The sequence below is a fragment of the Lissotriton helveticus genome, chromosome 4_1 (assembly GCF_964261635.1).
Source record: "Lissotriton helveticus chromosome 4_1, aLisHel1.1, whole genome shotgun sequence".
Lineage (NCBI taxonomy): Eukaryota > Metazoa > Chordata > Amphibia > Caudata > Salamandridae > Lissotriton > Lissotriton helveticus.
The window spans coordinates 763881355-763903488 of NC_136063.1; the positions used below are offsets into that span (position 1 = coordinate 763881355).

The window sequence follows — 22134 nt, forward strand, 5'->3', positions numbered from 1 at the left end:
TACTAATCGACTAGCATTCTTCCGCAATCACTTGGAGTAGCCCGGTAGCGGGTTCTGTGTCCGTGGCAGGTCAGTGATTTCACTCAGAGCATGAAACATTAATCTCCATTAATTCGCGATCTCCGGGCAAGCCAGGTGATATGCAGAAACCCAGTTGGACTGGCACTACATTGCTCATATTCTGCAGTATCCCGGAGACCATATCGATGCAACCTGGCAGGCGTATAATAAATTCTATTGAGGAACTTAAAGTGAATGAGACAGTGTCTCCTATTCAAGGAAACCTGCTGCGTGACTTCGCAGAAATATCGCCAAGTGGTATCATCAAGAGCCTCCCAAAGCTCATGTTGCCATTCTAACCAAGTCTTAGTATAATGATTCCTACGATAGTCCTGTGTTATGTTGTAAATGCTGGAGACAATTTTTCTGGCGAAGTCAGTGCGCAGTAGGTAAGAAAAGGAGGCTACGTCCGGGAGCTCCAATACATCGTCCCAAGGACCCCTCAAAGTGCATGTCTCACCCTGTGTAAGTGAAACCGGGCAAACTGTGTGAAATCGTGTCCCTCAGCCTCTATCTCAGTCCACCCATGAGCCTTGCCTTCTGAGAACAAATCCCCAATTTTTGTAATATTAATTGTTGCTAGTGTGAGTCACTTCCTTTTTGCTGCAGACCGGCAACCAATGGCACCACTCAACCAGGGTCAAGGGGGAATACATGATAATGCCCGCCTGCCTCTTCAACAGGTTCTGCCATGCATGTGTGGTAGCGTTTACAGAATCTAAGATACCAGCCCGCCTAGATTGAAGCCTGAAGCCTGAATTAGCAGTATCAGGAGGGGGAAGGCGCTGCGACAACCTTCTCTATCTGCAAGTTTGGTAAGCCAACTTGACCGTGGAACCAGTGGTAAGCATGTGGACTATGCGCAGACCTATAATTCTGGGGCCCCAATGCCCCCTATAGAGTAGGTAGTTTGAGTGTGTCCCACTTGGCACGTGAGTGTTTCCCGGCCCAGGCTAACTTCACCAATAATGATCTAATTCTCTAAAGAAGTGCGCAGGGAGCAACATCGGCACGTTTAGAAACAGGAATACAAACTTTGGCAGCACCACCATTTTCATCAGGGAAATGCAACCCTATAGGGACAAAGGCAATCCGATCCAGCGTTCCACCACTTTTAATTTAACAATTGCTTTCCCATTATTCTCGCTGAAAACCAACTCAGAATTTGTGTGTACTTTCACGTCCAAATAGCGCACCAGCTCTGTCCACAATAGCGGGTATTCTACCTCGACAGGTTCCATGGCCGGGGTCTATGGGAAAATAGTTGACTTAGTCCAATTGATTTTAAGCCCTGAGAGCTCACCGTATCTTACTACTTCCCTGAGCACCGGGCACAGATTGGACTCTAGATCCCTGATGTACTAGAGCGTATCGTCAGCATAGGTTGATACTATGAGGGCGTATCCCTTTGTGTCCATGGTACTCCCTGTGCGCACATGCCAAAGGTTCCGCCACTAGTGCGTATAATAAAGGTGATAAAGGGCAGTCCTGGTGAGTACCTTTAGAGATCTTGATGGGGACAGTGACGGGATCCCCAACTCTAATCCTGGCTGTAGGGGAATGGTATAGTACACCCACTAGCTGTAGGAAGACGTCCCCTGCACCCAGCCACCTCAGTACTAGTCGTATGAAGGCCCACTCGACAGAATCAAAGGCTTTTTCTACGTACAGAAAGACCGCAGGAGCTTTGGACTCCAGCTTAATATGCTGCATCGTTCCAAATGTAGTTCAAAGATTGTAAGTCAAGTTACGCCCTGGTACAAACCCCGCCTGCTCAGGTACCACCAAAAGCGGCACCAGAGGGGCCAGACGGTTAGCCAAGATTTTAGCAAATAGTTTGGTGTCTACATTGAGAAGAGGTAAAGCCCTAAAAGATGAGCACTCACTGGGGGTTTTCCTGGCTTTAATAGTGCAACTATTAAGGCTTCTCTCATAGTGGGTGGCATATTCCCCTCCTCCCCCATCTCCTCGAACAGCGTAATTAAGTAAAAAAAACTCCTAATAAAAAGCAACCGTCAGGCCATCTTGCTCAGGGTCACTTCCAGCCCCGTTTGCATTTAGTGCAGCAAGTACTTCATTAGCATCTAACTGTGTCATTAAGTATTCCCTGTGCTTGTCTGACATCCACAGCGACTTGATGTGCTCCAAGTAGTCTTGAATCGCTGTCTCATCTGCTGCCGCTCTAGCGCGGTACAGGTCTGAGGAGTACTGGTTGAATCTGTTAGCTATTTCGGTTTGATCCGTCAGTAGCTCACCACTCGCTGCCCGCAATTCTGTCACGCCAGCCGACTCCCTTCTATCTCTCAAAAGGGCCACTAAGACCGAACCAGGCCGTTCTCCCTCCCTGTATTTTCGGGCGACAGCATATCTCCCCATATGTTTAACATTGTCTTCCGCGGTTTCAGGATATTCCTCCAGAGTTCTTTTTATTCTTCCTCCGCTTGGTCGTCCTCCCCCGTCAAGACATCTCGCTCTAGTTCAGCCAATCGTTCCTCCAGGCAGGTCCGTCTCCTTCTCGGAGGACCCCAGAGTGTTTGGACATGGCTATCTCAGGTATGTAAACCTTGAAAGTCTTCCACACTGTGGAGAACTGACGTACAGAACCAATATTTGTTTCTACAAAAATTGCTATGGCCTCCGAGATCTCTGACCTAAAAACGCTGTCCTGCAGCGAACATGACAGGGACCGCCGCGTGAAAGGTGCAGGCCTCTTCTGCGGACTTTCAGTGTCCAACTCAAATAGGGAATGGTCAGAGTAAGAGCGGGGGTGAATCGTACAAGCGCGTATCTGAGGATATAATGATCTAGAGATAAACCAATAGTAGATTCTGGTGTGGAGATCATGCAGGGCTGAGCAGTGGTTGAAACCTCCCTCCCCGGAGAGTGCGTATGCCAGACGTCCAGCATGTCATGCTGAACCGCCGAATCTGAGATGGCTCTGGCAGCAGCCGAAGGGCGCCGAGCAGGGCCCCCGGAGCGGTCCAATGCCAGATCTAGCACACAGTTAAAGTCACCTCCCCCTCAAATTTGTGACAATGTGTTGTCCCTATGCAGCTGCTCCAGCTAATCATGGTAAAATTGTGCATTATCATAGTTGAGTCCATAAATATTAGCGATAAGCAGAGCCGTTCCCCGCCCTCTGCATCTAGAAATGACAAACCGGCCCCCAGGGTCTGTCTCGATCGCTTCCAACGTTATCCCTGATCTAGGGTTGACCCAGTGAGCACCCCCCTGGCATGTGGTGTGAACCCTGTCGCTTCGAAAGGCCCATGCAATCGTCTGCGCGTTAGCATTTTGTGTCTGAGGGCAAATGGGTTTCCTGCAAGAGAGAGATATCAATCTCATGTCTGGTAAGATAAGAAATCACTTTTCACATTTTCCTAAATTCCTTTAGGAACCGTACTCTACTGCCCTGTCTTTGCGCAATTGCAAGTTGTCATGACAGTTTGTTCTGTATATATCAACCATGTTGCCCCAACACCCCGTCCTGCACTGGTGAATCGTTCGACAAATATTTGGGTACCATATACACATTGTGATCACAAAACAAAACATTATAGCTTCCCACGCTAGGTATTCCCCAACTTGCCATAGACAAAATTCCTCCCTCCCCCCGTATTAGAAAATGATTGAACAAAAATGATAGCTTCAATCAAAGAACATTTCTGGCATTGCGCCATACAGTGAGTAACACACAGGGGCGGATGTTAGCAGCTCGCCGCTAAGAACTCCGCAGAGATTGAATTAAGACATGGCCATCTGGTCATATTATGTACATCCATCAAATAACAATTAGCTGGACCCCTAAGAACTGGAGGTAGCCCGCTGCCGCTATCTTCTATAGCTACCGGCCAGACCGGGGTGCATCAGCGACAGACAATGGCGATTATGATAACTCTATATCAGCTCCAATCAGCCCTGACCGCAGCCCCAAACATGCATGCAGCTATATCTCCTTGAGTTCTGGGCAACAGGCATCCACATGTCCCCTTCAATGAGCTACGAAGTCCAGTCCCTATTCAACACACCCCTTCTGAGGAATGAAAAGGTACCAGAGAGTCACCATGTTAGTCTTGCTCTTACAGGTCGCCACCAGTTGCCCCGGCCAGCCTTTCTGAATCTCTACTCCCCACTTCAGTTTTGGTTTACTCCTTCAGGGCCTTCCGTAGGGTCTTAGGATCCGTAAAGATCTTTGATTTACCATCCATGGTGACCCTTAATCTGGCCGGGTACAACATTGCATACTCCAACTTGTGCACTCATAGTTGCAGTTTCAGAGGAACAAACTGTTGTCGAGCCTCCTGCACCCTCATGGCAAAGTCTGGAAAAAGTGATATTCGAGGAGTCCTCAAACTGGAGATCATGTTTCTCTCTGGCCTGCCTCAGTGCAGCGTCCCTATCCCTATAATTCAGTAGTTTAGCAATTACGTGTTGCGGCGGAGCTCCTGGTGGGGGCCTGGTGCCCAGGGAACGATGGGCGCGCTCAACCACAAACATAGTAGAAAAAGAATCACGGCCCAGGAGTGTTACCAGAAGCTTCTCCACAAACACCTCCATGTTGCCCATGGCAGTGGATTCCAGAAGGCCCATGAGGCGGATATTACATCTCCTTGATCTATCCTCTAAGTCCTCTGCCTTGTCCTACAGCGTGCTAAGGAGCCTCCCCATCTGCTTCTGGGCATTATCTGTCTCCGACTGAGCCTCTTCTACTTCCTGTAGTGCAGTTCCTATATCCCTGATAGGCTCTGTGCATTGGAATAATATACACTATAGTTTTGGCATAGGACTTAGGTCAGTATGCCTCTATCGAGTACATTTAACTTAATTACTTGTGTGTGCACCAGCTACCTCAGAGGTCACTAGAAACTTCTTGAATAAACAAGAAAGGATTAGTTTCTGACAACCGCATAAACATGACAACTTTGATTCCCTTAGAATCGGAACAGTCTCAGAATAGTGGAAACAATAGATAAGTTTCACTCAGTCAATCGTGCATGCTTCCTTTCTACAGAGTTTACACAGAAATAGATAGAAGGGCGTTTCAATAAAAAGGGTGTTCGAGGCATATGAGCTGCAGATTACACACTGTGCATAGATCGCCACCTAGTGTTGGGCCTGGAAGTTTCCCCACACAGATCTACATGAGGTGTGAAAGCTTTGCCTCTCACCGGAGCAGGAGGCCAAAGACTGTTCCGCTTGTGCCTCTTTACGCTCCAAAAAGACAATTCGGGACCGACTAGCTCGAAGAGCAAGGGCTCACCCGTCAGCGTCGATTCCCTACGACATCTTTGAAGAAGGCGTTGACGTGCCAGAACACCAGCGGGCCGAAGAAAGTGCCAGCTCCTCTGATGCCGAAGACTCAGACTTCGAGGACATCACTCCAGGTCAATGGGTCATAAGTAAGACCGTCGACCCCAACCCTTCCTCGACACCCTCAAAAAAGGCTTCGGTCACACCCTCACCTTCGGGCCCGGGTGCACACCGAGAGACTGCTTCCCTCGGCATGCCTTCGGGCTCGGCCAAGAATCCTATTAAGCCTTCAGGCGGCTCGGGCTCGAATCAGCCTATTCCCGGTGCCTATACCCTACCGACACCGAAAAAGAAGCCATCTTCCTCAACCACGCCGACCGCTGCTCCAACACCTAAGCACTCGGCACCTAAGACTGGCACCGGCTCATCAATGCCAAAACCACACTCTGAGCCGAGTAAAAAAACGCCTAAAGTACCCGACTCACACGCTTCAGAGACGAAAAAAAACACCCGGAACCGAAAAAACACGTTCTGGTAAAAGACATTTCGAAAGGTCATACTTCTAAGCCAAGACTCTAGACCAGCTACCGAGCCGGTGCCGAAAAAATCTCCGGAACCGAAAACTTCGACGCCGAAGGATCTGCCCTACACAGAAGAGCTTTTTACACCAGATCCTGCTCAAAAGACTTTTGTAAAGGATCCTAAGACTGGCCAACTAGCTCTTAGCTCCAAGAAGAAACCACTAGAGGCGCCTGCACCTCCTCCTCCTCCTCCAAAGTAGAGAGACATTGCAACCTACCCATTAAGGGTCCCTTCTCCACCCCCCCATACTGTTCCTCCTCCTACACCTCTTCCACCACATCATTCGCCTACACCATCCACTAATCCAGATGATGATGTAGATACAGACTCTGATGACACAGGTGGGGGTGCACATCACCCAGTAGGGACCAATAGTCCCCCTCAGTCACCAAACTTTGGGATGATTATAACACACCTGATGTGCCTTACGTCCCCCAAGACAATGTATATCCTTCCAGGCCTTCCCCACCAGAGGACACTATAGGTTTTAACCTACTAGTCCAGAGAGCTACCCAGTACCATGGGGTTGATTTGCACACCGATACTGTGGAGGAAGATTTCCTATTGGATACTTTTGATAATACACAAAGGTCCACTGCCATTTTGCCAATGCTTAAAGGGGTCATTAAACACGCAACAGAGGTATTTAAAGATCCTGTCATGGCTCGGGTCCTCAACCCTCACATTGAGAAAAAATACAAAGCTGCCCTTACAGATCCAGTTTACATTAGAGGTCCAGCACCATTAGATTCTTTAGTAGTATTCAATGCACGTAAATGTGCTAATTCACAGACATCAGGTGAGGCCTCACCACCAGATAAGGAATCTAAACTCCTTGACACCTCTGGTAAGCGCACAACGTCACTAGCAGCTAACATATGGCGCATTGCCAATACTCAAGCGTTGTTGGCAAGATATGACAGGGCAAATTATGATGAACTGGAGTCCATAGTGCAGCATCTACCAGGCAAGTATAAAAATAGGGCCAATGAACTCATACAATAAGGTACAAATATTACTAATACTTCCATTCGTTGTGCCCTAGATGCTGCAGATACTGCCTCAAGGGCAATCAATACCAGTACCCTTTTGTGTAGACATGCATGGCTACGTATTTCAGGTTTTAAACCTGAGGTACAAAATTCCATCCTCAATCAGCCATTTGATGAGACACATTTATTTGGCCCTAATGTCGATGTGTCTTTAGAGAAAATGAAAAAAGACACCGACACAGCGAAATCTATGGGAGCCTTGCAGCTGCAAGCTCCCAGGCGTTCTTTTCGTCGCTCATCATATAGAGGCAACGCAAGAGGCTACTCCTCCGAAAGCCCCTCCACTTCCTACAAGACCCCTAGCCAATCCACATTCACTAGGGGCTACCAGAGAGGGGGTTACAGGGGTAACAACAACAAAGGCAGAGGCAAAACCAACAACTCCCGCTCTGCCTCCACCCCTACCCAATGACTTTCCTCCCCTGCCCCCCAACATTCCACTCCTGTGGGGGGAAGACTGCAACAATTCCTTCCTGCCTCGACCAACATCATATCAAACAGGTAGGTGCGACAAATTATTCAGTCAGGTTACTGTCTAGAACAAACATCTACCCCCCCAAACATACCACCCAAACAGCGTCCAATGTCACAAGAACATCTATCACTGTTAAAGCAAGGAGTAATACCTTTGCTAGAAAAAAGTGCAATAGAACCAGTTCCTCTGCACCAACCAGACAAGGGGGTATTCTCCCTATACTTTCTTATCCCAAGAAGGATGGCTCTCTAAGGCCTATTGTAGACCTCAGACCGCTAAACATATACATACAGTCAGACCATTATCACATGGTCACACTCCAACAAGTCCTTCCTCTCCTGTTACAAAACGACATCATTGCTACTCAAAACCTCAAGGATGCATACTTCCACATTCCCATTCACAAAGCTCACAGAAAGTATCTCAGATTTGTAATAGACGGGCAGCACTATCAACTCAAAGTACTCCCATTCGGAGTCACAACAGCACCAAGAGTATTCACCAAGTGCCTAGCAGTAGTGGCAGCACATTTACGAAGACAGCCCATCCATGTCTTCTCGTACCTCGAAGACTGGCTAATAAAAGCCAGCTCATACAACCAGTGTGTGGAACACATTCATACCACGATCCAACTGCTCCACAACTTGGGTTTCAAAATAAACCACACCAAGTCTCATCTGCATCCATCCAAAGTACAACAGTACCTCGGTGCCACAATAAACACCTCAACAGCGCTAGCTTATCCCACTTCAACAAGGATAGCCAGCATGCAAACTCTTCTCACAAAGTTTCAGCCACAACACTCCCTTCCAGCACGAGTGTTCATGCAGCTCATAGGGATGATGGCCTCTTGCATTTTCATAGTCCCCCATGCAAAACTTCAAATGAGTCCTCTACAAGAGTACCTATCACGTCAATGGAACCAGGCTCAAGGTTAATTAACAGACGTAGTGTTGGTAGACGGTCGCACTCATCGCTCTCCACAGTGGTGGAACACCAAAAACCTTTCCAAGGGGCAACCGTTCCTAGAGCCAGTTCCTCAGATAATCTTGACAACGGACGCATCGCTCTCCGGCTGGGGGGCCCACCTACTGCAACACACCATGCAAGACAGGTGGACACCGCAACTAAAGTTACTCCACATCAGTCATCTGGAGTTACTAGCTATATTCCTAGCACTGAAAGCTTTCCAGCAGTAAGTATCAAACAAATTTGTGTTAGTCCGCACAGACAACATGACAGCCATGTATTACATACAGAAACAGGGCGGAACACACTCCCTGCAACTCGCTCATCATGTACAAAACATATGGCGGTGGGCTATACCTCGAAACCTATTCCTCTTAGCCCAGCATGTCCCAGGGGTACAAAATACCATAGCAGATCTGTTAAGTTGGCAGACACAACAGATCCACGAGTGGGAACTTCATCCTCAAGTTCTTCAACCATTCTTTCAGATGTGGGGACAACCTCAGATAGACCTCTTTGCCACCCACGAAAACGCCAAATACCCAAGCTTCGCCGTCAGATATCCACACCCACTGTCCAAAGGCGATATGGATGAACTGGTCAAACAAATTTGCGTACGCGTTTCCACCTCTACCACTCGTGCCACTAGTAGTACGCAAACTACAGCAGCATTCTCTGACCCTCATCCTAGTTGCTCCAATGTGGGCCAGACAACCGTGGTACACCACACTGCTACAACTGTCTGTAGTACAGCACCAAAAACTATACCTGTCTCCACGCCTTTTAACACAGAGCCGTGGAGAGATAAGGCACCTGGACCCAGCTCAGCTCAACCTTGCGATTTGGCTCCTGAAATCCTAGAATTTGGATATCTTAACCTTCCTCCAGACTGCATAAATGTCATAAAAGAAGCTAGACGTCCAACCACTAGAGCATGTTATGCAACTAAGTGGAAACGCTTTGTAATATATTTTCACAACAACAATATTAATCCCCTTGACGTGTCTATTCAACACATCATAGGATACATACTGCACCTCCAAAGATGTAACTTAGCCTACACGTCTATTAGACTGCATCTTGCTGCAATAGCAGCATATCTGCAAAACAGACAGCATCTATCTCTGTTCAGAGTGCCTGCTATTAAAGCCTTTATGGAAGGCCTTAAGAGAATAATTCCTCCCAGAGTACCACCTTCACCTGTGTGGAATTTAAACATTGTTCTCACACTGCTAATGGTACCTCCCTTCGAACCCTTACATAAATTTGAACTACAATTTTTAACATGGAAGTTTGCGTTCCTAGTAGCTATTACTTCTCTGCGGAGAGTTAGTGAACTACAAGCACTAACCATTCAAGAACCCTTCTTGCAAATGCATCATAATACGGTTGTTCTCCGTACTAATCCAAAATTCCTGCCCAAAGTAATTTCTCTCTTCCACCGCAATCAATCTATGGAACTGCCCGTTTTCTTCTTTCAGCCACACACAGTAGCAGAAAGAGCTCTTCATACCCTAGATATCAAAAGAGCATTGCTATACTACATCGGGAGAACACAACCCTTTCGTAAGACCAAACAACTTTTTGTGTCTTTCTCACCACCACATTTCAAAATCTGGGATAGCTAGATGGATTGTCAAATGCATACAGATTTGTTAAACATATGTTAGCTGTTCCCCCTAAAGCCCATTCTACAAGGAAAATGGGGGCTTCAATCGCATTTTTAGGGAACATTCCCCTAGATGACATCTGCAGAGCAGCTACATGGCCTACACCGCACACCTTCACAAAACACTATTGTTTAGATGTGCAAACCAAACAACAAGCTAATGTGGGCCAGGCTGTTCTCAAAACATTATTTCAAACTACTGCAACAGAAAGGGGTGGTCGCCGCTAAGAGTGGGTACTGCTATGCAGTCTATGCACAGTGTGTAATCTGCAGCTCATATGCCTCGAACGGAAAATGCTACTTACCAGTATGCATCTGTTCTTGGCATGTAGAACTGCAGAGTTACACACGCCCACCCGCCTCCCCGGCTACCCTTGACTGTTCCAGTATTATCTTAATTATATACAGCTTACATGGACATCCTTCCTTTTCTTGCAAAGCTCCATCGTTTCCCTAATGGCGAAAAACAATCTGAGGATGGAGCCGATGCCCATGCGTAATGTGGTCCAAAGGAGGAGTCACCTATCTCGTGACTTCCAAAGAACTTTTCAGGACAACAACAAACTGCAAACATCCGGGCCCAACACTAGGTGGCGATCTATGCACAGTGTGTAACTCTGCAGCTCTACATGCCAAGAACAGATGCATACTGGTAAGTACCATTTTCCTTATTGAACACTTATTTCTCGTGCAAGAGATATGAATTGCTACAATCGTGAGACAAAATGCGAAGTATAATGCGTACAGCGTTAGCAGTAAGATAAAATAATACTGCAATAGCTTGGTTTGTAGCTGACATATATTCATAAAAATACATACATAAATACCATAGGCTAAAATGTGAATACTCGTCTAGTGCTTCTAGCTAGTTCTATCCCAGTGTACCTAACCTAAGTGTAGTACCAGGTAAGAAGTAGGTGCTGTTTTTCTATAGTCTAGTTTAACTATAGTTAGGATTGGTGTTGCCAAGATTTGCCAAAAATCCCTCTAGGTTCTAGTCTGCTTCATACCTTAGAATGAGAGAGGTTGGAATCTCTTTCCGGATCTCAATCTCTAACACCCCGCAAGGGGAGTCAGAAACACTGGAGCTGGATTCTCTGCGAGGAGGATGGCAGCATCTGGTCAGTGCGTCAGGCGGGGACTCGACTTCCTTCCGAACTTGCCGTGGCGAGCCGTGCATGTATACAGCTGTGACTTGCCATGTTAAGTGAGGTATATTTATACCTTGAAGGTGTTATGGAATGCCAGTATTGACGTAAAAGTCGGTGTTAGAACTGGGATTTCTGGTTGGCTAAGGCTTACGCCAAAGCCAGGCAGAAACCACCCTTCTAGTCAGGGCAAGGGGGTAACACACCAAGATAACCCCTGCTCACCCCCTTGGTAGCTTGGCACGAGCAGACAGGCTTATCCCGGAGGCAATGTGTAAAGCATTTGCGCACGCACACAACAGCAACAACATCCTAGGCACACCACAAAAGGAACTCCACACAAGGTCATATAAAAATAACTTTTGTATTGTCAAAACACATCAGATAGTAATCGCACAATATACATTGTGCCAACTGGCACGGGCAATATTCACAAGGGATTATTTACACCAGGACAGGGCCACGTGGGCCACTGTCAGAATCAGCACTTAGTAGAACTAGCACTTAGAATAACTGTAATACCAAATAACAATTATAGATCACAACCAGTAACCACTGGTAACAGGTAGGTACACACTACGCAATACTAATAACCATAGGCATAGATCACGCATGGACACATAACCTCTCTAGTATAACATACTAGGCAAAGCAAACTTCTAAGCATGAGCACCTTTAGAAGTATAACACAAGCATAAAGGCAAAGAACATTACGCAGCAATCACATTTAGGCCTAAACAGTATAACTACAGTAGGCAATCTCTCACTAGTCTAAACACATTAGACTCTGCCTCCTAAGAATAAATCACACTTAGGGGCGTAACTCACAGAGTGCAATTATCATCACAAACATAGTAAAATCACATTGCGCAAAAATCAAATTAGGCAATTACCATTCTAAACATAGTAAAATCACATTGTGCAGAAATCACATTAGGGCCTTGCACCCTACCCACATACCAGCCCCCTGGCCAACTGGCCATCTCAAGAAGGGGCTCAAATGCCCTGTGTCCAGAATGTCAGGGCGCGCTGCCATCGCAGCGCCAGTCAGGTGTGCGCCACCGGCGCAAACCTAAACGTTGCAGCTGCTCACTAAGTGCTGGGCAGCTGGGAACAACAACAGGGCCTAAACGTTGCAGCTGGCACTAAGTGCTGTGCAGCTGTAGAAGGCCTGGCACATCTGTGCCATCTCCGTCCCTCCCAGGAACTCTCACTCAAATGCGCCTAAACGGTGCAGCTGCCCACTAATTGCTGGGCAGCTGAGACATCTTCAAATCTGCGACATGGCCTGGCACCACTGTGCCGCCTCTGTCCCTCTCAGGGACTCTCTACCAAAATGGCACCACTGTGTCACACCACCGGGGGGAATACGGCCCCTCTGGGCTCAGCAAGAAATGATTGCCCGCTTGTTGGAGCTCGCAGGCTCAGGAATAAATTTGTGCCAACGTTGGAGCCACGGGGCTCTAAAGAACGATCTCTGCCCCTGGCCCACTCTTAAAGAACGGGCCCCCAAATAACGAAGTAGAACTCGCCCCCTCAGTGGAGCCACGTAGGCTCCGACAACAATGGCACCTCTACAAAACTGGAGCCACGCGTAGGCTCTTAGACCAATACTGCGGAGGACAGTGGAGCGGCCCGCTGCCAAGTGGGGCCGCTCGGGACACAACTGGGACCACCCCGAGCCCTCTCCTTACCGGGCTCCTGGCGTGGTCCATGATAGGTGGCGAAGGCCGGCACCAACTATGTGCCTCGGCCCCCGGCGCTGCAACCTCTCCACCGGGGCGCTCTCCTTGACTGTTGGTGCCTGCGGGGCTCTCCCACCTTCCGGGAGCCCCGCCTCACCTCAGCGCCGGTCTTCACCCGGTCCCCCATCTTGGGACCGGGACTTCATGTATGGAGCTAGCGAGGCTCCCCGCTACCGCCATCTTCTTCCGGTCCTGCCGCGGCCCCACCCACGTCACAGGCAAGCATGCCTGACTTCCGGGCGGCCGCGGCGGGACTGCATCGGTAATCTTTCGTGGCGGAGAAAGAGGGGTAGGCTCCCTCAGCGATATATAACGGGCTGGGCACACGCTGTATTTAAAATCGGGCATAACAACGGGGTGGGCACCCGTAATATCCATAACTCACGAAGCGGGTTTGCACGCTCGATAAGCCCACGAGGAGGAGCCCCTCCATACGGGCTGCAGCGACGTACTGCCCGGCTCCCCCCGCCTCTCCCTTCTCTAGGGAAATTAAATCAAAAGCGCTTCCTGGCCAAAATAAGGCGCTGGGGGGGCTGCTCAAGGTCCTGGCGTCATTAACAGCCAGCAAAAAGAAGGTCCCAGCAGTCCTGGAAGAATAAAGATGGAGCAACACAGCTCCCAGTAAGGAAAATCCTACAGCATCCAGGGGCTGGGCAGGGCCCAGGGAGGCAAGCCTTCCCCTGGGCCCCAGCAGCACGCCCCTGGTAGATTCAAGTAGGAAACAAGAACATTTTGTAAGGGGACACAGCCCCTTTTTATACAGTCCAAACCTTTGTCTAAAGGTGCAGGGTGGGGGCAAAACCAGGCGCAGCTGGTTTGGGAGCACTCTTGATGAGCTCAGCCACCCCTCCCATTCACTAGTCAGGCTAGGGTCATCAGTCGCACCACAGGGGGCGGAGCCAGCATTGTGTGGGGAAAGCCCAGCCCTATTGAGGTCCCAGGTGCACTCCTCCCCTCACATCAGCATGCTAATCTCTCCACTCACCACCGGGGAGACCCATCCAGACTCTTGGAGCCAGGCTCACCAGCCAGCTCCAGCCAATCACGTGTCAGCACACTCACTACACACGCACAGCCCTGTCTAGAAGTGGCACTTCCACACTAGACACAATCATGCTGCATACATCATTGTGCAGCATTCAATCTCACGAGTTCACACATACCAAACTCGACCCTGCACTCCCCACACATCAGGAACTACCATGGTCACACATATTCCCTATGCATTCCTATGGGAGGGCAGGTCACTCTCACACATACACAGAGAGCTCACGCACTTTACACTGTACCACAGTGAAAAAGTGCGCAGAGGCCTAAAATCACCAACACCAGGTTACAGAAATAGGCCAGGAAAAAGCAAAATGTTTCGGGGTGAACCTGCCAAAAAGGGCCAGGTCCAACAGTCAGGCAGAGTAACGTTATGAATGAACCCCTAAGGCAGAGCTTTCCAAACTGTGTGTCCTGACACAGTACTGTGTCGCCTGCAAATGGTGGGTGTGTCGCGGAATGACACCAGTATTAAGGGCACTTAGCATATAATTGCTGCTAATTAAGAGGCATTCCTTTGAAAGAGTGTCTTGGAGTCCGCCGCAGCAGCGTGGACTCTGAGACACTCTGCTCTATGGGGGCCGGGCGATTCACAACAAAGCCTCATTAACAAGTAAATGGTCTATTAAAGACCTGCGAAGTACTTGGGTGGTGCGACTGTGTGTGTGTGCCCGGGAAGCTGGGGTGAGCTGACAGAGGGTGAGCTGACAGAGGGTGAGCTGACAGAGGGTGAGCTGACAGAGGGTGAGCTGACAGAGGGTGAGCTGACAGAGGGTGAGCTGACAGAGGGTGAGCTGACAGAGGGTGAGCTGACAGAGGGTGAGCTGACAGAGGGTGAGGTGACAGAGGGTGAGGTGACAGAGGGTGAGGTGACAGAGGGTGAGGTGACAGAGGGTGAGGTGACAGAGGGTGACAGGCAGAGGGTGACAGGCAGACAGACAGAGGGAGGGAGACAGAGGGAGGGAGACAGAGGGAGGGAGACAGAGGGAGGGAGACAGACGGAGACAGACAGACAGAGGGAGGGAGACAGACGGAGACAGACAGACAGAGGGAGGGAGACAGACAGACAGACAGACAGAGGGAGGGAGACATACAGACAGACAGAGGGAGGGAGGGAGACAGACAGACAGACAGACAGACAGAGGGAGGGAGGGAGACCGACAGACAGAGGGAGGGAGACCGACAGACAGAGGGAGGGAGACCGACAGACAGAGGGAGGGAGACCAACAGACAGAGGGAGGGAGACCGACAGACAGAGGGAGGAAGACCGACAGACAGACAGACGGAGGGAGGGAGGGAGACAGACAGACAGAGGGAGGGAGACAGACAGACAGACAGACAGAGGGAGGGAGACATACAGACAGACAGAGGGAGGGAGGGAGACAGACAGACAGACAGACAGAGGGAGGGAGGGAGACCGACAGACAGAGGGAGGGAGACCGACAGACAGAGGGAGGGAGACCAACAGACAGAGGGAGGGAGACCGACAGACAGAGGGAGGAAGACCGACAGACAGACAGACGGAGGGAGGGAGACAGACAGACAGAGGGAGGAAGACCGACAGAGGGAGGGAGGGAGACAGAAAGACGGAGGGAGGGAGGGAGACAGACGGAGGGAGGGAGTGAGACAGACAAACAGACGGAGGGAGACAGACAGACAGAGGGAGGGAGACAGACAGACAGAGGGAGGGAGACAGACAGACAGAGGGAGGGAGACAGACAGACAGAGGGAGGGAGGGAGACAGACAGACAGTGGGAGGGAGACCGACAGACCGAGGGAGGGAGACCGACAGACAGAGGGAGGGAGACCGACAGACAGAGGGAGGAAGACAGACAGACAGACGGAGGGAGGGAGGGAGACAGACGGAGGGAGGGAGGGAGACAGACGGAGGGAGGGAGGGAGACAGACGAAGGAAGGGAGGGAGACAGACGGAGGGAGACAGACAGACAGACAGACGGAGGGAGGGAGACAGACAGAGGGAGGGAGGGAGACAGACAGACGGAGGGAGACAGACAGACAGAGGGAGGGAGACAGACAGACGGAGGGAGGGAGACAGACGGAGGGAGGGAGACAGACGGAGGGAGGGAGACAGACGGAGGGAGACAGACAGAGGGAGGGAGACAGACAGAGGGAGGGAGACAGACAGAGGGAAGGAGACAGACAGAGGGAGGGAGACAGACAGAGGGAGACAGACAGAGGGAGGGAGTGAGACAGACAGACAGACAGACAGAGGGAGGGAGGGAGGCAGACAGACAGAGGGAGGGAGGGAGACAGACAGATAGACAGAGGGAGGGAGACAGACAGACAGACGGAGGGAGTGAGACAGACAGACGGAGGGAGACAGACAGACAGAGGGAGACAGACAGACAGAGGGAGACAGACAGACAGAGGGAGACAGACAGACAGAGGGAGGGAGACAGACGGAGGGAGGGAGACAGACGGAGGGAGGGAGACAGACGGAGGGAGGGAGACAGAGGGAGGGAGACAGACAGAGGGAAGGAGACAGACAGAGGGAGGGAGGGAGACAGACAGAGGGAGGGAGGGAGACAGACAGAGGGAGGGAGACAGACAGAGGGAGGGAGACAGACAGACGGAGGGAGGGAGACAGACAGACGGAGGGAGGGAGACAGACGGAGGGAGGGAGACAGACGGAGGGAGGGAGACAGACGGAGGGAGGGAGACAGACAGAGGGAAGGAGACAGACAGAGGGAGGGAGACAGACAGAGGGAGACAGACAGACAGAGGGAGGGAGTGAGACAGACAGACGGAGGGAGGGAGGCAGACAGACAGAGGGAGGGAGGGAGACAGACAGATAGACAGAGGGAGGGAGACAGACAGATAGACAGAGGGAGGGAGGGAGACAGACAGACAGAGGGAGTGAGACAGACAGACAGAGGGAGTGAGACAGACAGACAGACAGAGGGAGGGAGGGAGACAGAGGGAGGGAGGGAGACAGACAGAGGGAGGGAGACAGACAGAGGGAGGGAGACAGACAGAGGGAGGGAGACAGACAGAGGGAGGGAGACAGAGGGAGGGAGACAGACAGAGGGAAGGAGACAGAGGGAGGGAGACAGACAGAGGGAGGGAGACAGACAGAGGGAGGGAGGGAGGAAGACAGACAGACGGAGGGAGGGAGGCAGACAGACAGAGGGAGGGAGGGAGACAGACAGATAGACAGAGGGAGGGAGGGAGACAGACAGACAGAGGGAGTGAGACAGACAGACAGAGGGAGGGAGTGAGACAGACAGACAGACAGAGGGAGGGAGGGAGACAGAGGGAGGGAGGGAGACAGACAGAGGGAGGGAGACAGACAGAGGGAGGGAGACAGACAGAGGGAGGGAGACAGACAGAGGGAGGGAGACAGAGGGAGGGAGACAGACAGAGGGAAGGAGACAGAGGGAGGGAGGGAGACAGACAGAGGGAGGGAGGGAGACAGACAGAGGGAGGGAGGGAGACAGACAGAGGGAGGGAGACAGACAGACAGAGGGAGGGAGACAGACAGAGGGAGGGAGACAGACAGAGGGAGGGAGGGAGGGAGACAGACAGAGGGAGGGAGGGAGACAGACAGAGGGAGGGAGGGAGACAGACGGAGGGAGACAGACAGACAGAGGGAGGGAGACAGACAGACAGAGGGAGGGAGACAGACAGAGGGAGGGAGACAGACAGAGGGAGGGAGACAGACAGACAGACAGAGGGAGGGAGGCAGACAGACAGAGGGAGGGAGACAGACAGACAGAGGGAGGGAGACAGACAGACAGAGGGAGGGAGACAGACAGACAGAGGGAGGGAGTGAGACAGACAGACAGACAGAGGGAGGGAGACAGACAGAGGGAGGGAGACAGACAGAGGGAGGGAGACAGACAGAGGGAGGGAGACAGACAGACAGAGGGAGGGAGACAGACAGACAGAGGGAGACAGACAGACAGACAGAGGGAGACAGACAGAGGGAGGGAGACAGAGGGAGGGAGACAGAGGGAGGGAGACAGAGGGAGGGAGACAGAGGGAGGGAGACAGAGGGAGGGAGACAGAGGGAGGGAGACAGAGAGAGAGGGAAACAGTGAGAGACAGAGAGCGAGAGACAGGGGGAGGGAATCTGGGGTAGACAGAGGGAGGGAGACAGAGGGAGAGTGACAGAGGGAAGGAGGGTGACAGAGGGAAGGAGGGTGACAGAGGGAAGGAGGGTGACAGAGACAGGGAGGGTGACAGAGACAGGGAGGGTGACAGAGACAGGGAGGGTGACCGAGACAAATAGAGACAGGGGCAGACAGACGGAGAGGGGTACAGGGACAGACACAGATAAAGGCTGAGACAGGGACAGACAGAGGCATAGACTGAGAGAGACAGAGAGGGAGACGGAAAGAGAGAGAGAGGCGAAGAGAGAGAGAGGGAGACAGGGAGGGAGGCAGAGGGAGAGAGAGAGAGGAAGACGGAGGGAGACGGAGGGAGACGGAGGGAGACGGAGGGAGACGGAGGGAGACGGAGGGAGACGGAGGGAGACGGAGGGAGACGGAGGGAGAGAGAGAGGGGGAGGGAGGGAGGGAGGCAGAGGGAGAGAGAGAGGGAGACGGAGGGAGGGAAGCAGAGGGAGAGCGAGAGGGAGACAGAGGGAGGCAGAAGGAGACAGTCAGGGGGAGATAGGGAAGGAGAGGGAGACACAGAGGGAGAGAGAGAAGGAGAGAGAGGGAGAGAGAGAGGGAGAGACGGAGGGAGATAGAGGGACGGAAACAGAGGCCGACAGACGGAGGCCGACAAACGGAGGGCGACAGAGAAAGAGAGGGAGACAGACAGAGTGAGTGAGAACCCCCCCGAACGCCCCTTAGGTGGTTTTAGATCTCTCGCTACGCTCCACTGCCTTACTGTGTCCCAAAATGACGCATCTCCAAAAACACAACCAACATGAAAAGTTTTGAAAGATGTGCCCTAAGGAATAGATGTTCATGCGTAATAAATGAATTTTTGGAGAAATCAATAATCCAAGCAAGTACTAAAGGCTTAAGAGTCTGATTTTCCAAGAACTCATTGTGACATGGATGGATGGATGTAGGTGGCCATGCCTGTATTTGGTTAGCATGGAAAATGCCTAAATAAGGGGTGGATTTATATGCCTAAATAAGGGCAATGTAAATTGTGCCTAGATAAGGGCATAAATCGGGAAACCTATATACGGTATCTAAATTCGACACTCAACATTCCGACACTCGTTTCTCTGCCATTTCCAGGCGCTCATCGTGTTTATCGATGCACTCAGTCATACGATCCATGCAATAGGCTAGCGAGTCAATTTTGCCATATGTGGTGATCAAGTTTTTCTGCATCACTGTTAGGATTTAGCGAATGTCACCTGCAGCCTCCTCAGCAGAATCATTCGTCTTTTGAAGAGTCTGGTGAGAGCCCGTCTCCTTATGCCTCGCCTTGCGCTGCTCAAACTGCAGCTTGGGCTGCAATTTGTCTACTTTGCCCTTGATGCTATACAGGCCAAGCCCCTCCGCAGCAGCCGCAGTGCCCCCAGCCACGCCGTTTCCAGACCACGTAAGTTAGGGGGCCACAAAACAATTCTGCCTGCTCCTCTTGTCAAGCCTCCATATCAAGTGGGAGTCCTTTATTTGGCTAAAGTCGACGGGCGGGGCCTCTATAGGTGATCAAGCAGAGGGGGTGAGGACTACCAATAGGCCGCCAGCAGAGCTCAGCAGTTTGTAGCGGCCAAATGGAGAATAAATGCGTTCCACAGACTCCCCTCTGGTATCACGGCGTCGTTTAATGATCTCCCTATGTGTCTACGCGGTCCATCAGTGTCCTCTCGCCGCTGCAATGCAATTAGGGCTCACACTCACCGGTCTCCTGGATATAAAAGGGATGAGGGCTATGGCACATCTTAAATCTGCAGGGTGTAAACCAGTTCCTCTCACTGCAGAGGCTCAGAATTCATCACTGTGTCTCGGGTGGTTGCAGGATTTATATATCCGTCCTCCGAGAACACTGCAAGAGGATTCCGTTATGGGGGAAAAGAAACACTGACTGCCCCTTGGTCTCGGTTGGGGCGTTTGGATCTTTACAAAGCGCCTGGCTCCAGCGACCGCCATAACACTACAGCAGAATACCTAGCACTATGTGTGTGTACCTGAACAGCTTTAAGCCAAGGTGCTCTCCTTGTGGACACTGAGGAATGTTTGATTTTTGGGGCGAGTGCTAAATATTGTATGTAGGGAACAAGGCTGATCGAATGCTGTGTGTTATTGTAAGACATATCAATTTGCTCCCCGGGAACGATTAGTAGGCCAGGATATTTCTCTGCATCAGTTGGGGTATTGGGCCTTTTTGCGACTTTTTGAACTACCTGAAACATCAATAAATCTATTCGAAGTTAAAAGCAGCATTCTGAGCTTGGAAACAATCATAAGATAAACACATGACTTGAGGCTACGATCAACCTGTACTATCCATTCAAAACCGATGAAACTACATTATGATTGCATGTAGCGTTGAGCTGTTTGCAGAATTCAGGCACGTTTTGTGGCGTTATAGTCCGCTACTGTAATGGTGGCGGCGTTAATCGCCCTGAATAGAGGCCAAGGAAAAGCTAACATTTCTTGGCATAGCAGATCGGTTTTTACAAGGATCTCATTCACGTCCTCCCTTGACCTGAAATCCCTCCCCCCTGGGGTGCCCTTAGCGACAGCTCATTCATAATTCGCGATATCGCTTTATACAGACAACAAATGTTTAAATTGGAAGCTGTTTCTTTGTATTCAGTGTTCTAAAAAAATGTCTCTATTGCTTGTTCATTTTATACTGCTGTTAACCTGCCTTAGTGATAGAGATCTCTTGAACAGGTGTTGGACAAACTATGGTAGCTGCTTCCTTTGTACAGTCCTAATTCAGATCAGTTTATTTACATCTGAGAGACATTCTGATAGCATTTTTATAGCAATAAAACAGTTTTCTTTGTAACATCAAGTAATGTTTGCAGATTATACCATCAGCATTTGATTATTTTCTTTAATTGCGGGAGAAGAACCCATTTGTTGCTGAAAGACATGAGAAACTAGTCTTCATGGGCTGAATTTGACTTTTTAATGTGTTTCCAATTGATTTCTTCTTTCTGTTAAAAGGTGAAATTTGTCGCACTTTCACTCCACCGATCATTAACGTCTCTTCCTGTTTCTTGTCGAATTGATGTAGGTCATAGTGAGTACGGTTATCAGCAACCGTCGTATCCTGAACAAGGCTACGATAGGCCTCGCGAAGATTCCTCACCACACTACTACGAAGGAGGTATCTATATACCTTCACACGCCAGAATACATACATACATGCCTGCATACGCCCCCTTCCTTACCCCATTTACAAGCCTCCGCACAGCTCCTTACATTCATCCAGACAATTGTTTTCAAACATTTCTTTACTGAAGTTCTTATAGGATTCAACCGTAACTTAAAAAAAAAAAAAACTCAATACAAATGCATATACTTCAACATTTCTAACAGTAAAATAACTAAACATTTAAGTATTATTTTCTTCAATTAAAAATCTCCATTAACATAACACCATTGGTTCAGCTGTGTGCGGCCTGCCTTTAGGAAACAGCTTGCTTATCTTGTGTAACTGGTCTGTGCTTTCGTAGCTGTTTTTTGTTTCTCTTTTTGTTAATTCGTTTAGCTCTCTTTTTTTAGGACTGATGCTCTGGTGTATGTAGTGCTGATTCGGGAGGGATACTCAAATCTAGACTACAGCCTTGCGCAGTTGGCTTCTGATGCAGCTTTGGCCAGTTTCTCGTGTTTAATTTGAGTTTCCCTTTGGTTCATTTTGTGTTTCATTGTTTGTGACTCCATTTCTTTTTTGGGTGCTTTTGATGTTGGCTATTAGGCTCAAGAAAAAGACATTTAAATTAATATTTCTTTAATGCTTTGCTCCACTCGTCCTACAGGAAATGCGCAGTATGCACAGCAGCAGGACACCTATCAGGGACCTCCACAACAGCAGGGGTATGCCCCACCCCCACAGCAATACCCAAACCAGCAAGGCTACCCTGGACAGCAGCAAGGTTATGGTAAGTAAAACAGAAACTTGTTAGAATGATGGATACACAACACTGTTAAGAATATAAACCGAGCCGACTAAGTACAGATTGTACACTTCA

The 22134-nt window shown here is 50.0% G+C and overlaps 1 protein-coding gene across 6 annotated transcripts in view; it reads left to right on the forward strand.

Moving 5' to 3' along the window:
- Positions 1-22134, forward strand: part of SS18 (SS18 subunit of BAF chromatin remodeling complex) — a 390130-nt gene that overhangs the window by 301524 nt on the left and 66472 nt on the right. For 3 of the 6 annotated variants that reach the window (XM_078687399.1, XM_078687401.1, XM_078687402.1), the window contains 2 exons: positions 21177-21269; positions 21922-22044. In XM_078687399.1, coding sequence (XP_078543525.1) covers positions 21177-21269; positions 21922-22044 — 216 coding nt within the window. The remainder of the gene's footprint in view (positions 1-21176; positions 21270-21921; positions 22045-22134) is intronic. The other 3 variants (XM_078687400.1, XM_078687403.1, XM_078687404.1) reach the window with 1 other exon arrangement.